The 17999-nt window shown below is 45.7% G+C and overlaps 2 protein-coding genes and 1 long non-coding RNA gene across 8 annotated transcripts; 2 read left to right on the top strand and 1 right to left on the bottom strand.

Annotated features, from left to right (window-relative positions):
* The first annotated feature begins 240 nt into the window (after positions 1-240).
* LOC112886588 lies at positions 241-2209 on the top strand. Of its 2 annotated transcripts, XR_003227405.1 has the most exons (5): positions 241-523; positions 609-805; positions 891-1617; positions 1751-1816; positions 1949-2209. It is a non-coding gene; the product is annotated as an uncharacterized LOC112886588 (long non-coding RNA). The 2 variants fall into 2 exon arrangements; XR_003227404.1 differs by having other exon boundaries at positions 891-1816.
* A 3082-nt stretch (positions 2210-5291) lies between these two features.
* Positions 5292-8949, top strand: LOC112887587 (serine/threonine-protein phosphatase 6 regulatory ankyrin repeat subunit B-like). Of its 5 annotated transcripts, XM_025953791.1 has the most exons (5): positions 5292-5550; positions 6459-6969; positions 7075-7122; positions 7279-7808; positions 7890-8949. In XM_025953791.1, the coding sequence occupies exons 2-5, from the start codon at positions 6468-6470 to the stop codon at positions 8706-8708; spliced, it is 1899 nt and encodes a 632-aa protein (XP_025809576.1). In that variant the 5' UTR covers positions 5292-5550; positions 6459-6467; the 3' UTR covers positions 8709-8949. The 5 variants fall into 5 exon arrangements, with proteins under 5 accessions (XP_025809576.1, XP_025809577.1, XP_025809574.1 ...); XM_025953792.1 differs by having other exon boundaries at positions 5293-5550; positions 6459-7122; positions 7279-7694; XM_025953789.1 differs by having other exon boundaries at positions 5295-5550; positions 6459-7122.
* Positions 8950-13391: 4442 nt separating this feature from the next.
* On the bottom strand, positions 13392-16323 carry LOC112884205 (dnaJ protein homolog 1-like). The gene is made up of 3 exons (XM_025949566.1): positions 15960-16323; positions 15445-15836; positions 13392-14107 (listed from the first exon to the last, which is right to left on the bottom strand). Exons 1-3 carry the CDS (start codon positions 16140-16142, stop codon positions 13657-13659), a joined length of 1026 nt encoding a protein of 341 aa, XP_025805351.1. The 5' UTR covers positions 16143-16323; the 3' UTR covers positions 13392-13656.
* Positions 16324-17999: the final 1676 nt, after the last annotated feature.

The raw sequence follows: 17999 nt of genomic DNA, 5'->3' as shown, positions 1-17999 counted from the left end.
ATATCCAAATATGGTATATATCTCTTTGCATTTCAGTGTGCCTTTTGTGATTATCTATCTATACAATCAATAAAGATCGAAAATAATTAAAAATCTATTATCTATACTATAAAAATAAAAAATAATTGAAAATATTTCTCACACGAACATTGGACGCATTGTCAGGACTGCGTGAGGCAAGAGAAGGTGCAGACCTATCCAAAAACAAAAAGGTTTTGTTACCGCTTGCTTGCCCGCCCGCCTGCCCGTACCCGCTTGTCAAGTCCCAATCGCGCACATCCTCTGTTTTCTTCCTTCTCTGTCTCGCTCCACTTATCCGTCCGCGCCGTCCTGCCCTCCCCGCTCCATCGAAATTGTCCTATCCCCGGTCTGAGGAGACGCGGCGGCGGCGATTGATGGAGGTACGCGCCTGCAAGCCCGGCAAGATCATCCTCGCTGGCGAGCACGCCGTCGTACGGCTCCGCCGCCGTCGCCGCTGCAGTCGATCTCTACACCACCTCTTCCCTCTGCCTCCTCACCGCAGGTGACCCCCGCCCGCCCTGGATCAGATTCTTGCCTCGTCGTCACTGCTGCCGCAGCCACCATCCTCACCGTGGCTTACTACGCAGGAGAGGATGGCGGCGCAGGCGCGGTGCCGCGATGGAGCTGGACCTCAGGGACTCGGGCCTCACCTTCTCTTGACCCTGCTCGCGCGTCCGTGCGACGCTGGGGGAGGTGGGCGGCAAGGCCGGGGCGCCGACGCCGTGCTCAGCCTCTACGTCCACCTCCGCATCAGCCCCTATGTCCACACGTAGTGGAACTTCCGGTACGCGCCGGCATCCTTCCAGATTGTGACTTTCCCATTTGTTGTTCTTGATCATGTAACTGTTTCCGATTCGTGTCTCTCACAGGCTATGGTGGGTCACTTGCAAGCGTGGGAGTACAAACTACACAATGGTGCCGATGCATTGCAGTCCTGCTGCTATGCCATGCTGCTGAGGTGTTCGATGGATTGCCTACACTATGAAATCGGTAATGGGGGATACGAAGCAAGGACTAAATCTTGCATCATTATCTTTAACTAGAAGAGAGTGCCGCACGTATTTTTAGAAAACTTATAAATAAGAATTTTAAAACAACGTATTCAAGCAAAATGCTTATTAGAAGGGGGCAAAACAGAGCAATACAGGTAATAAATAGTATTGGTTCAATTTACAGGTTGTAAATAAATTGATATGCAGAACTACCAAGCACATGCTCTGGCACTGCATCTAATAAAAGATGGTCCTACGTATTATCTAATAAGATGCTCTGCCATTGATTTTTAGCTCAGTCACCTTCCTCCCTTTCTTCTTCCCCACCAAAATAAAACTTGACTCTACAACCGGGCGACAGGCAACGAGGTGAGCCGCCCACGGAGTGCAAGAGGGTCGCCGTTCAAGTAGAGAAGGTAGGCACGCATGACAGCCCGACAGGTGTTTTCGGTCCGGCGGGTAAGAGGAAGATGCGGCGAGAAAAAAATAAGTTTTTGATAGAAACGTTCTTGAAGATGCGATTTTTATGGGTCTATCCTTTCTCCCACTTCCCTCGATCCTGATTGGTGGGTCCAATATAAGGGGTATGGTGGGCCCGATGCGGGTGAGAAATATTTTCAATTATTTTCAATCTTCATAGTATAGATATAGACAATGACAAGTGGTAAAGTTAAATGTTTTACTCCTACAATGTTGATAAATGATAATGACAATAAACCCTCTAACTTCTCCCACAGGGCGACCATATTGCCAAATTAAAGATCAGTGGCAGTTGCACGCTGAAGAATTGATGATTATAAGAGGTAAATGCTCATTTTTTCTGCTCTGCTAATCTGTGTAATTTCTGTGTATCTGTGTATCCATTGTTTGATTCAGTTTAGCATAAAATTAAGCCATTTTTTCTACTCATCCTTGTTTAATGTATGTAAATTCAGAAAACCATGGACTAAGGCTATGACTACGAAGAGGGCTAAGTTTCTGTTTTTGTGCTTGGACAAGGTCGTGTTGCCTCAGTCCCCTTGTGTGCGTGTGAGTGGTGTTGTGCTTGTATATGGGTGTGTGGTTTTTCTTCTTTCCTTTGTAAGGGGTTCTTTACCCCCTTTTTCCTCTTCTTAATATAAAATACCCAGCTCTCCTGCATGTTGGCTTGATATTTAGGAAGTAAATGAAAATAGGAAAAAAATTTAAATTTGTAATTGATTTATTGGTTTTCAATTTAATTAGTAAATGATTGGCTCTATAAATTTAAAAGTATTTTTTACTATGTTTTACAAGATGTTCCAGAAGTTGTGATGCAATAGCAAACACATACGAGATGCCGACATTGGGTTGTTATTTGTGTTCTATGGATATAATTAAAATACGTGTTCAAACATAGTATATTTTGAAAACACGTGCGTGCCGCACATGTATTTTACTAGTATTAATAAAGGGAGTGTTAAAATAGTATTAATAAAGGGAGTGTTAAAAGAAGCCACCACGTTCGTCTAGAGGGAATCCACATTAATCTTAAAAAAGAGAGGAATTTACATCATCGGATTTTACGAAGATCTAACGGTCTACGTCAACCTTAAGAGTCCACGCTAAATATGAACTATAAATATAGCTAAATTAGAAATCTAAAAGGAAAAATGGATGCAAAAGGCTTATGTTATCCGTATGTTGTTAGTATACATAAATATACTCCGTGCTACAATATCCAATTAGCCAATTGAAAAATATTAGCGTTAGGCTAACTATTGGCAGTCCATTGAAATTCTTTAATTGCGTTCCGTCCAACAAAATTTAGACCTGAACATGATAGGAAAGAAGAAGGAACATCACTGCACTTGATGGCCTAGACATAAGAGGAGATTGCTGTTGTGGGAGCCTTATGACATTGGAATACTGGACGAATCAAAATCAGTATCCATATTGATGAAGCCATCTCTATGCAGAATCGCAAAGCTGATATTGGCGTTGCGATTACGAATCACACAGGTAAAGTTCTACTTTCAACCTACACACATATTCTTGAATCCGATTGTATGGCGTTGATCCCTAAATAATTTTAGAAGCAAGCGGCCGCCCGCCATGCTTGTTCTGTTATCCATCATCTAAGAAGCTACGTGAGAGAGAGCAGAACAATATGGCAAATGAGTGAGCTCAGACCGTGAAGCTGCTAAACCAGTGTAGTATGTTACGATCGCTTTCTGAGGTGTTAAAAGTAATACATTACTCTTTATTGCTTGGATAGTATGATCGCTCTCCGAAGTGTTTGAGCAATTAATAATTTTTTCTCTTTACTCGCAAAAGAACATGAAACTAAAATACGTATTTACTCGCAAAAGGACATGAAACTAAAATATGTTTTAGCTTTTTTTTTTACATTTTTAGCTTCCTTAATCGAGGAGCACGCAACCCACAACAGAGATCCATGTAGCATTACCCCCAAGCATCCAAGACCCGAGGAGGCTGCCTATGACCAACAGGCGGAAAGTTTACCTGTGCAGCACTTCAACGGATAATAAGAACAAAACAAGTTTCGTTTTTCTCTAGATACAATGATCCAATTTTTAAGATTACACCACTGCATGTCAGAACTACACTAGGAAAAAGAAGACAACAATTGTGGTACTTTTTTAGAAAAAGGAACAATCACCGGTCTCTGCGACTGTATACAATAAAAGTTGTTGCATCATTCTTAGCTCAAAAGTTTTGATCATGAATGAAAGTAAAGTTATACACAAAACAAAGAATACAAAAGAAAAAGTTATTATCGTTTCTCCATTTGTTATTATGAAATATATACATAGCGACTACCTCTAACGCTTTGTTTGCTGAATGGATATTTTCTCTTAAATCCTCATGCTACAACAGGGATCAAAATCACAGCCAAAACATCTTCGGAAGACAGTCTACATAAAATGATAAAATATTATTTTCTCGAAAACAACAATGGTTTGGTGTAGGTATTATGGAGCTGCAATGTGGTTTCAAACTTAAAGACAATGGGATTATGCACAATTTTGAGAGGGGCTTTGAAAAAATTATTGGAGAGGAATAACTACAATCAAAATTAAGAAAGGAGAAAAAAAGTGTGAGCATGGCATGGCTATGGCAGAGCTGTGACGCGATTGCAATCTAGATGGTGATGAAAGAGAGTCAGATTTCAAGAGGGTGATGACAACCATGGTGAAAACAATGTGTTAGCCATGAAGAAGTGCAGTTTGACAACAAATTTGGAGAACCCTTCACGATCAGGAAGGGCAGTAAAGCTAAGAAGCAACTTTGATCTAGAAAGTGACAAGAGAGTTAGCGCTCGACTTGCAGAGCACATGTCGCAACACAATTTCTATCGAGTTAGGAGATCGTGTATCACCCTAACATGACCTAGCATCAATGCCGCCACCAAGGCATGGCGATGACCACCGGCAATGATGAGAGGTGACGTGAGCACATGACCTGTTTGAGACTACTTCACTCCAATTTTTCAGTTTTTCAGGTCCACTCCAGAAACTCCTTGATGGTGCATCACCACCAATTTCTGAAGAACCACTTTACCTTCCCTTCAAATCCACAAAAATGCATGACCTAGGGGAGGCCTCCATATTCATGGAGTGGGCTACTCTAAACTTTTGTGGAGTTCAGGTGTTTGGAAGTGACTGCACAACATGAAGTTAAAATATCTAGAGTGGAGCAGTCTCATATCAATTAGAAAAGGGATAAGGGTGAATTTGTTAATCCCGACGCATGATTCATGGTGGAAAAAGGCACAACAACCGTAAGAAAAAGGAGAGATTTGGATATGATAAAAGCTAAAGTCTAAAGATTTATGCACATTAAGGTATCATCTCAAACTCAAAATTAAATTAAGAATATTATCTCTAATCAATACTCATCTAGATCTTCCTTTAAAAAATATGATGGTGAAAAAAAAATTAAAGTCTTTGTATTAGGTTAAAAAATTAAAAAAATTATTTCTACATAATGTTCGCTTTTTCTCCTGGTCCATGTTACAAAAAAATAAGGCACAAAATATGAACGTGAAGAAAACATAGGTGGTATCTTCGATCTAGATCATTAGGACAAAATAATGTCCATAGAAGGACTAAACAAAACTATACGCATATTTCTTCAAGTAATAAAATATAAATATCAGTATAAAAAATGCTAGCTATCCGCGCAATTTACGTAGGCTATCTTTCTAGTTATTTATATATGCAAATGCCATAAAACCATAGCATGAAAACCAGACCGATTTCTCGGTGCAGCCTGGGAGCTCCAACCTCTCACGATAGACCAGCCCAGCGAAGCCCATGCAGCTATCCAATCCAGGCTCCGGCCCAAGCTAGTCCCGTCTCTCGTCATCCTCTAGAGACGGGAGCGCCGGCTACGGCACATGCCGCACACTAGAGACCGAGAGAGGCAGAGAATGGCGAAGGGAGGAGAAGCGGGGGTCTGTGCGGCCTCGCAGCCGGCGGCCGGCGTCTGCGACGAGCGACCCCACCTGTGGGTGCGCCCGTGCGGCAGACTGGGCCGCCGGCTAGGATGCTAGGTAATCCTCTGCACATATTCCTCGTTTCCTCTATTTTGTCTTTTGATTTGGGGATTGGGGATTCAGGAGCCGGCTTTAGCGAAAATTGAATGTTGATTGGAGTTTTCAAAAGTTCACACTGAAATTCGCTTCATATGATACTGTAGTATCTTTTTGATGTGCTGTGAATTCGTAATATTCTTTATGGATGAGATGGATTGATTTGAACTCTTTGTATTGCAACTATGCCTAATTCCAAACTTAGTTGTACGTCCCTTGTGATGAATCTTATCGGCTTACCGCCGCTTATCGTGCAACCCTAGCTAAAATTTTAGATCCAGTACTAGTCCGAAGCAAAGTCGTATCAGCGGTGAGCCGGTGAGACGTTTGGCATCTTCTATTATTGACGCAAGTATGGCGCTGACTTTGCTATGCCGGATGCTCTTTGGTTGGTGTAGTGTGAACCCATGCGCAGCCGATTTACTTCGTCCGTGCTCTTTGTTTGGTGTATTGTGAACCCATGGAAACTGGACATGTACACGTATTTTAAGCACCCAATGCCTTATAGGCTATAGCATACTTAATATACTGCCGATTGTATGACTTCTGGCCATCCACATCGATTACTTGGAGGCTGTAGCTCCAGGCTGCACAACAATAGGGTGATTAATCATATTGGAGGCCTCCAACTACTCAATGTGGATGTGGATGACTACCTTGCCAACCACACCCACGTCTATTTTCCAAGTGGACATCTACTAGTTAGTTTTTTCTTGCCACATCCACATGTTTACACTAACAAAATATGAGGCCTCTAATTCTTGGAAGTTTCCACTAGTCATTGGCATCCACAGTCCTCGTATATATAGAGCACCGGAAACTTGCTATGCTATTTCAGATGTCATCTACTTACATTGAGACTCATTCAGCCAGAATACATGGCGGCGAAGCGCAGCCCACACACAATGAACCATGAATTGCTCAAAGCTGTCTCCACTGACGACGCAGATCTCTTAGCGCAAGTCCTGGGCGTATGGTCCTCAGCAACAGCTGAGGGGGGTGACGAAAGCTGCCTAAGAGGCGTCACAGCCGAGGGCAGCTCTGCGCTCCATATTGCAGCCAGCCGCGGGTACCTGACGCTCGTCGTGTTGATCTGTACTCAGGACACCTCGCTTATCATGGCAAGGAACAATCTGCTTGACACGCCTCTGATCTGCGCAGCGAGGGCTGGGCATGTCGATGTGGTCAATTACTTCATCAAGCACGTAGCTAGATACCCACAACACGTTCTTGAAGAAGTACCTGTAAGTCCTATACTGAAGGCATGGAACTCGGGTGGGGCGACCGCAATGCATGAGGCCATCAGGAACGGCCATGTGTCCGTCTTGCAGAAACTGGTGTCGAGGGATAGCAGGCTTCTCGCAGTTGTTGATGGACAAGGTGTGTCCCCGCTGTACTTGGCGGTTGTATCCAACCAGGATGACATGGTTGGCATCTTGATTAGAGAATCTTCTGACGGTGTAAAATCGCCGGCAAGCTATGCAGGACCAGATGGACAAACAGCTCTGCATGCTGCGCTCTACGCTAACAACGGTAACATGCATGAATTCTTAAAGGTCCCCTAAAAGTCATATTGCTGTTTGTGCATTACATGTATTTCATATATTACTCCCTCAACTCCTCTGCACTCCTTTTCTTTTTGCACAATATGAGTGTTTTTATATTGAAGTGGTAATCCTTCTTTTTCAGCTCAAGAAATGTGCGAGTCCCTGCTACACTGGGAGCCAACACTTGCGGAAAAGGCCGACGGTTCTGGAAGAACTGCCCTTCACTATGCAGCATCAGCTGGGAAAGCTAAAGTGGTGAAACTTTTACTGGCCAACGACAGCTCATCTGCATACATTTCAGATGATAATGGTCTATTTCCTGTGCACGTTGCTGCTATTGCCGGCAACATCAAAGTTGTCTGCGAGTTAATGAAAATATGCCCAGGATGTGTTGAGTTCGTTGATAATAAACATAGAAATATTTTGCACTGCGCTGTTGAACATGGGAGAGTTTCGGTGGTGTGGCGCATCCAGAGAAACCCGAAGTTCGTGAGCATGATGAACGCCGGGAATAGTGAAGGAGACACACCACTACATCTGGCTGTAAAGCATGGGCATGTAATAATCTTCACTCTTCTTATGATGGATCTTAGGGTGAATCTTAGCAATATTAACCATGAAGGGTTAACACCTCGACATGTTGCTTTTGCGGAAAGCTATTCATTTTTATCAGTATGTTCCTACATCAAGCATTCCGCTGTTTCAACTATTTTATTTTTCCTATCTTAATATTCTTTTTTTCTTTTTATGCAGGTCAAGAAAATTTTCATCTCCGCGTGCTTACTATGCTGTGATGCTTATCCCAGTCCATTCTACCAGCCTAGAAATATGACAGATAAGCAGTGCTTGGAAGACGAGAAGGAAGCCAGCGTTCAATACACCAATGTGTCCCAGAGCATTTTATCTATCGCTGCATTTGTTGCAGCCGGTTCATTCGCTGCTGATTTCGCTCCACCCAGGGGCTACGACACAGAAGGCGATAAAGCTGGCATGTCAATGGCAATGCTTAATGCGCATTTTGGTAAAGTTGCTGCGAATAGCATGTCATTCTATTGCTCCATATTTGCCACATGCCTGCTTGTGGTTGCCAGTCAAACAACTACGCCCATAAGAGTTCGCCGCTTTTTCCTTTGCTTATCTGCTGTACTTGTTTGTCTAGCCGTTACTAATATGATTATAGCATTTGCGAGTATAGTATTCGTAGCAATGGCATCGAAATACCCTTGGAACAGCTGGGATGAGTATGTCCTTGAACTGGACGGGGACGAACTGTTTGTCCTTTTCGTGAATTGGGTGGCAGTAGTTGTACCCATGTACTTGTTACTTTTTCCGGTGTCAGTTTTAGCGGTCGTAGTATGTTTCCGGGTGGTGATGAGATTACGGAAGAGCAAACACCCCTGCATGGACATACTACTAAGAGTACTACCAGCAGGTTGCTTCCTTATTTTGGTGGTCCACGATGTGTTTCAGCAATTTGTCGATGATGAAACGGATCAGCCAGGTCAACAAAAACCCTGCAGCGGGCCCGGGTGTGTGGTCCTAGGTGACGCGAAGTTTTTACACCCCACCTGATGAGGTTTCCGAAATCTCTCTGCAGATTCTGAACTTGTTGTCTGCGTGACTGCGTGTGGTGTTGCTTTTTCTCAGATAGTGTTGTTCCGTGTGTCGACAACTCTGTTGAATAAACTAGGCTGTAGGTTTATCTATGCCCCCCTTTGCTATGGAACTGTCAGACACCTTGTCAAGGCTTTATCTTGATAGTTCTTTGTAACAGATTTTGTTTTTTCATGCTATAAACTGTCTGCTTTGTGTAGTGGATGAGAGATTGTGTCCCCTGTTTCCCATGGCAGCAGCCAGCAAGATTGCAGTCAAGTTTGCTGATATGTTCACTCTGAGTCTCAAAGAGTAAGCCACTTGATATCATTTCCTATTTGTTTTACACGATACAAATTCTAGTTTAACGACCAAAGCCTGCCTTCTGGTCGCATCATCTAGTAACCCACCGGCCACCGCTAAAGTGGCAGGGCGGCCGCTTTGGACCCGGGCGGCTGATGAAGCTTCTCATCTTCAGGTGACTAGTAGTTGCGCAGTGCCACTGCGTCAGCACAGCGACGATGTCCAGTTTTGGTTATGCGATGATCCTCCGCCCGCCGACTTGCATTGCTGGTGGAACGTGCTGACGGGCAACTCCTGGATGGCTTCCTTCACACAAGCTGGTTCGATCGAAATGGCCACCTCCGCACCGCGACAAGTTTGTTGTTGAGGCTCTACAGTCAGAGTCAGACAACAGCAACGCACTGCTAACACTGCGCCTCGCCGGCCGCAGGAAGTAGGAACGATGCTAATTCTCCGCTCCAGCGGTGACAATGGTGTGGATGTGGCCTCTGCATTGCCAGCCGGTCAAATCACCAGGACATCGCCTGCTGCGATAGCACAGTGATTTCTGTTGAACACTTGTGCTCGTTTGAGTGAAGTTAGTCAATGCTCAAAACCTGAAAGCTTCGCACATGGGCTTTCATGCCTGGTCAATTTAGCAATGAATCCAGGTTGTTGTGCCGTAGCGTATAGGTCTGCAGCTAATTGCAGTGCTGCTCTGTCAGCTCTGTGCGAGCACTACTGATAGCTGCAAAGCATGGTTTTACTGTTGAGATCTCCGCAACTCATGGATACGTTTTTCAGACCTGGCCATCTCCTGTACTGGACAGCTATAAAACACTTTGTATGGAATGCTGCTCACTAAGTCAAAACTAATTGATATTATCTGCATGTTTGTACTATTCTAACAGAAACATTGAGCCACTACATCTGTGTGATTGAATTGCAGTTAGCATGCAAAGTGTGTCACCTTCCCTAGCACCTCACCTGTCTCCACAGATCCAGTGTGTATTATTGTTCCAGACCATTGCTCACAACATCAAGCCCTATTTTATATCTGACCAAAAAACCTTTTGAGTTACTATAAACAAGTACAATTTTATTACTTCTTCAAAAACTAAAGAATCTCCCGAACAGATGCAGAGACACAGCCTAGGTTGCCAGGCCTTCAGCACGTAGCATAGACCAAAACTCCATGGAAGCCTACTTTATGGAATTATGGGGCAACAAGGGTACAAAGATTCTGATTCAGTTCCCTAAACTACTGAATTTTAGGATTGTTCTGCAGCAAGTACACACAGCAGCGATCCCTTCTGCTGTGGGATGGAGGGGACAGTTATGGAGATTGGTCAATGTCTTCATGTCTTGGGTCATGATTTTTCACACTATTTATCTAGGAGTTACTGTTCTATTACAATATATAAGAAATATGGGTCCATTAGGCTATAATTGTGATTTTGGTGATTGTGTGACAACATAGTCAATGGGACTAAACTTGAGATCACATTTGTAGGATTTCTAGGTCCCATGGATGGAGTCCAATCCACCTACAAGACAGTCCAGATCGGTATCAAGATGTCAAACCATTCCAGGAACACAGAGACAAGTTGGACAAGTCTCAGCAAGATTGCATGCATCGGTTGAACCGACGGCATGGATTTTGAATGGGTCGGTAGGATCTTGCAACGATGATCAAATGCAGAAAAACTCAGTACCACCGGTGGAACTGACGGCATCAGTGGAGGCATCGGTGCATAGGTCGTTTAGATCTCCAGAAGGTTTTGGAGAAGCCTGGCAAGGCAAAGTCTTCAGCAATGGTTGAACCGACGGTGCATCGGTGCAATGCTCGGTGTAATAACGTCAGCAGAAGGGGAACGTTGGAGTTCAACGGCTAGTAGGCAAGCATAAAATAACAGGTTAAACTGACACCTATGACCGGTTTAACCGACGTTTTAGACTTTTTGGCAGAAAAGATAGCAACGGCTAGCAGTGGATCTCTAGCCTATATAAGGCCTCACCCCTAGTCTTTTGAGGCTGTTGGAGTTCGTGAGAAGCTATAGAAACTCTGCTGAAGTTCTCCAAGCCAACCAAAAAGCTCATTGATCAAATCCTTAGATTTAGCACAAGCTTTGTGAGGTGTAGTAATAGGCTAGCTCTAGAGAGAGTGTGAGCAAGGTATTGTGATCTTGTGCTGGTTCTTGAGTGAACCTGAAGCTTGTACCTCGGTGTGCCGGCCCCTTGGAGTTTTGGTGGCTCGCCAGCAAGTTATCGATCCTCCGGCTTGGTTTGGAGCGGCAACAATGGCTTTGTGCGAGGGACGAGAAGACCCCTCCTTTGTGGGAAGCTCCATAGTGAAGACGGCATCGAGGTGACCAAGCTCATAGTGAAGACGGTATTGAGGTGACCAGGGGACTTGGCGTGAATCTTAGTGGTCGAGCCTTTGTGGCAAGTCAAGGGAAGTCCCGGAAGAGACTTGGTGACCGGGAAGCAATACTCTTAATGAGTGCTTCAACAATGTGAATTAGAGGTGGTATAGTGCCTACCGATACCACGTGATAAATTCTCGCGTTAAGAGTTTGCTTCCTCTCATCCCCTTCTTTATGTTTCCGTATTTTATACTTACAACTTGTGTGTTTTTACTTCCTCAGAGCAGTTCCAAGTTAGGATTGGCTATAGGTTGCAAAACTTGTTTTGGGATGAGGTAGTCCCAAGCTAGGATTGGCTATAGGTTGCAAAACTTGTTTTGGGATGAGGGTTTCACAGTAGAATAACTCTAGTTGCACATTTAGATAGCATCTTCTAGTTTATATTTTGTGCAAAATAGTTTGAGCCATAGGTTAAGGTTTTAAGTTGCATAATTCACCCTCTCTTTCTCTTAGGCTACTAGCAATGATTTCTTTCACAATATGATCAGTTCATACATTAGCGTTTCTTAGATGGCCACTATATTGTACATGCTTGTTGACGGTTGATGTGCTAATCCAATGTTTAATTTTTTATATACTGTTAACCAGCTAATTAGCCTACCCCAACTTGCTCGGGACAAAAGGCTAAGTTGTTGTTGTTGTAGTGTTAACCAGCTAATATACAACATTATTTGGCCAGTCTGGCTGTTCTCGAGTAAACTTGTCTGACTGAAGCTGCTCATTTTTGGTTAATCAACTCAAAAACACATATATATTCCATGTACACTGTGAAGTTAAATTATTTAGCATCAACCCAGGTATTTTATATACTGTTAACCAGCTAATATAAAATGCTATTTGGCCAGTCTGACAGTTCTTCAGTAAACTTGTCTGACAGTTCTCGAGTAAACTTGTCTGAATGAAGTTGCTCATTTTTGGTTAATCAGCTCAAAAGCACATATATATTCCATGAACACTGTGAAGTTAAATTATTTAGCATCAACCCAGGTATAAACTTAATGCTTTGCATGCAACATTCTCATAGAAATTTCACTCTGTTCATAAATCAGCAACCACTTAAATCATCAAAAGGAGACTTATAGAATCAGTTTATTACTCTATGACAATTTAAGAGCTGCCATGAAACTTGTCACCACCTTGCTCTCTGCAAGAGTTCTCTTAAGAAAAATATAGTTTAACAGTGCTATTTATCAGCTCACGTGCTTTTTTCTTCATCAGGAAAAAACTTTCTTGCTTGATACATTTGTCTGCCATGGATCTCATACTTCGATACCATTGATCACTATCATTCTTCTTTCTGTTGTGAACCATGATATGGATGCCATGGCTAAACAATGTGTTTCTTTTTTCAATTGAAACTCGGGATACCTGATTGGAGGAAGTTTTTGTTTGCAAGAGGCCAACCCTGCAACGAATGCATTGTTTGATGAAGGCGACAAGGATCTCACCAATAGGACACAGGATGGTGGGACTGAAGTTTTTGAGGAAAGGGCTCTGCAACCTTCCAGGTGTACGTCAAATATTGAGGAAAAATAAACTATGGCTAAATATTTTTTCCCTTTATCTGCTTTACTAATATATTTTAATATCATTGCTGGTATGACGGTGCTGTTTTTGCACATGCATGCTTAAAGGGTCTCAATGGAGTTCCTCATATTACTGAATGCAATCAACTGTATCAGATCTTCTGTTCTTTTCCTCCAACATACATGCATAGCCACTTCATTTTTTCTGAAGTTGATTTACGCTATATTTTGTGTTTAATAGCCTTCCTTTTCGAAGTATGTGTTTCCTCAAGATTAGTACATGAACCTAAACTTTTCGTCCCAGGTTGAACGGCAAGAATGCCTGGTTAAGCATATATTTTTGAAGTGCAGCTTAACAGATCCTAAACCTGAAGTGAATTGCCAGCGCAGATTGTCAATTGCTGATTCCCTGTGTTACACTTCAGATCTTTGCTTTCAGATTGTAGATTGTATTTTTATCTGTTACTTTTGTATCACCGCTAGCATCCATTCGTGGGTTCCTTCCCTTACTATGTCAGGCCTTGCAAATTGAAACCATGTACTACAAAACCTCTACCATATGTACAAGGACATCGATCTTTACGTGCTCTAGAGTCCTTTCTGAGTATAGTAGTACTAACACAGTTGTAACAAAATTTTACAACGACAAGAAGTCGCCACAGAACACACGAACCTCAGATGGCCCGGCAAACTTCAGGCGCAGCCTCTCAGGATCTCGGCAAGCCCCTTCCGCTGCTCGTCGGTGAGGTTCTCGGGGAACACGACCTCAAACTTCACCATCAGGTCCCCGCGCGCGCCCTTCTCCCCGCCGGCGACGGGCATCCCCCCGCCCTTGATGACCTTGACGTACCCGGGGCAGATGACCTCGTCCCGGAACGCGCACCGGAACTTGTCGCCGCAGAGCAGCCGGAACGAGAGCTGCCACCCGGTGAGCGCGCTCACCAGCGGAACCCGCGTCCTGAGCACCAGGTCGTCGCCGAGCCGCTTGAATCGCTTGTGCTTCCTCTCCGACACGACGAACACGGCGTCGCCCGCCAGGCAGCCCGGCCGCTCGTCGCCGGCGCCCTCCAGCGTCACCGTCGAGCCTTTCCTCATCCCGGGCCTCACCCGGATGGTCTGCGTCACCTCCTTCTTGGTGATCAGCCTGCAGTCAGAGGTGTACGAGGTTGGTGGGTCAGTCGCGTGAAACCTGAGCACGGTAAGGTCTATACAAAGTATTTTTTGAGTATTGGATAAATACTACAGTTTTACAAAATACTTTGGTTTATAAAAGCTTATGAGTGTTTGGACGCAACAAACTTTATGGTTTTAAAAACCGTAATATTATCAAAATCGTAGTCTTTCTGGAGTTTAAAAAACTCCACTCCAGACCTTTTTTCTAAACCTTGATTTTGCACATCTTGAACTTATAAAACTACATTTTTTGATACTATAGTTTTCTAAAACCACAACATCCAAACAGGCCTAAGCCGTCAGTCAAATCAGTGGCACAAACAGCTAGTAGTAAGGGAAGTGCAGCGTCACTGTCTAGCTTGGGCCTATCCCTGCTCGATCGATCGGCCAGCATCCTCACATGCAGGCAGGCAGCATGCATTACACACCACCTAATGCCCAAAGGACCACTTCTGATAGGCGGTAGCCTCCAAAAGGAAGTCATTCTAACAAACATGAGCTTTCGGAAATACTATACTACTCAAGGTAAAGGCAGTAGCTTCAGAATCTTCTGATGATATTGTTCATCTTTGTGAGATATTGTATTGCTATGTCCATGTGTTAGACTCGACATAGCCTTGCAACTTATATGGTTGAAGCAGGCACAAGGCAGGAGCCGGACGACGGCAAAGGACGCATGGCCAAGGATTTCATGTCTGATGCAGAGCAAGCTGAATGTTCTGATGATAAATGTGGCATGTGACTGGCTGGGGAAACTAATAACCCCATACATAACCTGAAGGTTGTACTGAATGTGTACGTACTGCTTCAGTGTTTCCCTTAATGTGGAGAGCTGACTGAGATTTTGTTCCATAAAGGACACCACATAATTCAGCATAAAGTGGATTTGGTGTCGAAATAACAGTTCTGCTTGCATAGACTGAAGCTCCCAAACATGGATCTATCATTATTCTTATACAAACTTAGACGACAGAAATAGTCAGGTAACAGTAATACTGACAAAATGATTTGTAACTCAATATTTTGTTAGCACTAGAATACAGACAGACTGAACTCAAAAAGGTTGTGTTCTGATTTCTGAATGCAGAGCTCTGCATGTTTGCAGAGTTGTGGAGGGAAATAGTTTCAGATGATTTCTTTTATCAAATAGTAGTATCTTCATGAAAACGATGTGCTAATTCAATTTCTGTGTAGAACACCGCCAGAATGCCCTGAACCCGTATCTTCGGATATACGTGCAGTTAAATGGCGACGAATGCTGTCAGAAACAAACTAAAAAGATTGCGTCGTAGGCGAGCGACAGCTTACCCGTTCTTGGTGACGACGTCGCGGGTGTACCTGACCTCCTTCCTGCACCCGCCGCAGAGCTCCTCGAGGGTGCACTCCACCCTGCGCTCCAGCGGCGGCGCCTTGCGCACGACGTAGCTGGAGAACTCGGCGAACGCGCGCCGCCCGCCGCCGCCGACACTGCTGCAGGCGCTGTACACCTTCTTCCTGGCCGGCTCCGCCTCCCGCGCCGGTGTGCGGGGCGCGACGACGCCGGGGCCGGGCCTCTCGCTCCGCGGCGCTCTCGCCACCGACGTGGCGACGACGTTCTCGCCGCCGCCGCGGTCCTTCGCGGCGGGCGGCCTAGTCCCGGTCCCGCCGTCGCGCGCGGCGGCGAGCACCGCCCTGCTGTTCTTCTGCTGGTCTAGCAGCGCCTGCGAGAATGCTCGGATCAGCTAGCACCGTGCATGAATTAACACACATCGAATCCTGTAAGGACCGACCGGCCATTAACGGGGGGTCATGGCCGATGGGTATCGGCGGCGGCGGTCACACACCTCGTAGGCCTCGGTGATGGCCTTGAACCGCGCCTCGGCCTCGGGCCTGGACGCCGGCGGGTGCTTGTCGGGGTGCCACTGCCGGGCCAGGCTCCTGTAGGCCGCCCGGACCCCCTGCGGGGAGGCGTCCCTGGCGACGTGCAGGATCTCGTAGTAGAGCTCCGGCGGCGGCTTGTTCCCCATTATGGACCCGTCGAGCTAGTCCGGGTCTCGGTGCTCGCGAGAGGCGCGCGGAGGAAGGAACGGACAGCTGAGAGCGAGCGAGTGCGAGAGGATTCAGGAGGTGCAGCAACCTGTCAGGTCGCTGCTATAAACGGGCCGGGGGAAGCGGAAGAGAGATCGTGGCGGCTTTGTGTGGATGGGTGATGGGTGCTTGGACGGCAGGACGAGGGGAAGAGGAGGAGAGAGATCGATCGCGACGGGGCCGCGCCCCGGCTCAGCGCGCGCGCGGTTGGTGCGAGGGTACAACTACAAGTGGCTCCCTGCACGACGTGCGTGTAGGCCCACGGGGGACGAGGAGCGACACGGATGATCTGCGTCGTCCCTTGTCGGAACGCGCGGAGGGTGCGCGCCATTGCCATTGGCCATGCGCCGGGTGATGGGTGAGATGGTGCGAGGGAGCAGGGCCTGCAAATGTTCTTGGCGAGTGATTGGTTGGGCGACATTACTGTGGCGAGCAGGGCAGCGGCAGGCAGGGATCGGTCGGAGAGGGACCCCGCACCTTGTGTCGAACCAGCTGCCATGCGTGCCGGAAATGGAGCAGTCACTGCGTGCTGCTTCGACCTGGGTTCCTGACTCCTGTATTCACGTCGTCATCGCCATACAGATCTACTAAACTAGCTAGGCTGCAGATCGAAAGGGAAGATGACTTGGAGCGCCGGATGCAGACGAACACACCTCTCGTGGGCACTCAAGTGTTAACCCCTGCCCGTCCATGGGATACAATACACGCTTGCGTGCCGTGCGGGAGCCGTACGTACGGGCGGAAGCGTACAGCTCCGAGGCTGTCCGTTTGCGCTGCAGTACTTGGTCAGGGTGCGACCAAGGACGCAGGAGGGCCTGCAAGGCTGCAACTGTATGGAGCTCCTAGCAACCAACGATGGCGCCACGGCCGCCAGCTCGATCGATCGTCATGCGTGCAGGTCTGCCACAGGGCCGCCATGGTCTCGCGACCACCATGATTTCAGTCGCCGACCTGCCTGCGCTCGTACACAGGCACAGCAGTCTCGTACGCCCGCCCGTCGTCAGGGCAGAACAGTCCTCCGATTTCCCCTCGTGATCGATGACTCGCCGGTCGTAGGTTTCCTCGGATCCAGATCGTCCAATCCAAACACGCAGGCTCTCCATCAGTTGCTGTACGCCGGTGTATGTTGTTGGTTCAGGCTTCAACTTGAATCTGCTCTCTCTCATGGAATGGATGGCATACAGTAAACTTGAATTGTGTGTCAGTTACTCTCGTGGCTCTGCTGCTTGCTGTCAAGTATACCTTGAGAGCTGTGACTGTAACTTCTGCCAAGATCCGAACAGGCATGTGTGCCTGTCCAAAGTGGGGGTACCAGCCTACCAGGGGAGCGAAAAATGAACCTCCTGAAATGATCATTACTCGTTGGCATCTGCCGAGTATAGGACCATTGTGTATAGGTGTTTCTCCTTAAATGCATTACTAACACTACATCGTATAGAGTATTTCTGGAGCGTTCTGATCAAAGGCTAGCTAGGGGTACGGTTATAGTTCCTTTTTTCACGATTTTCTTATCAAATGACCGAGGGTTTTAGTCTAATGTATTCAGACATAACCCGAGAAGAAAAATAAGCTATCAACCAAGAATCTCCTAACAATATTTTTTTTCATAAAAAGATCGTCATATGCTTTGATAAATAACCCTCTTGGGTTGTCTCATTTAGAGAAAAAAACATGATTATTTTCTAAAATAATGTAGTGTAATATAGCACTATTTACAGCTCCACCTAGACATACAATATATTATCCAAAAAGGCTAGTTACACTACACTCAAGTATTTTTGCCTCTCCCCTGCAAA

The sequence above is a fragment of the Panicum hallii genome, chromosome 3, assembly GCF_002211085.1.
Source record: "Panicum hallii strain FIL2 chromosome 3, PHallii_v3.1, whole genome shotgun sequence".
In the NCBI taxonomy this organism is placed as follows: domain Eukaryota; kingdom Viridiplantae; phylum Streptophyta; class Magnoliopsida; order Poales; family Poaceae; genus Panicum; species Panicum hallii.
Note: the sequence above shows the minus strand (reverse complement) of the source record. Positions and strands in the feature narration are given on the sequence as shown.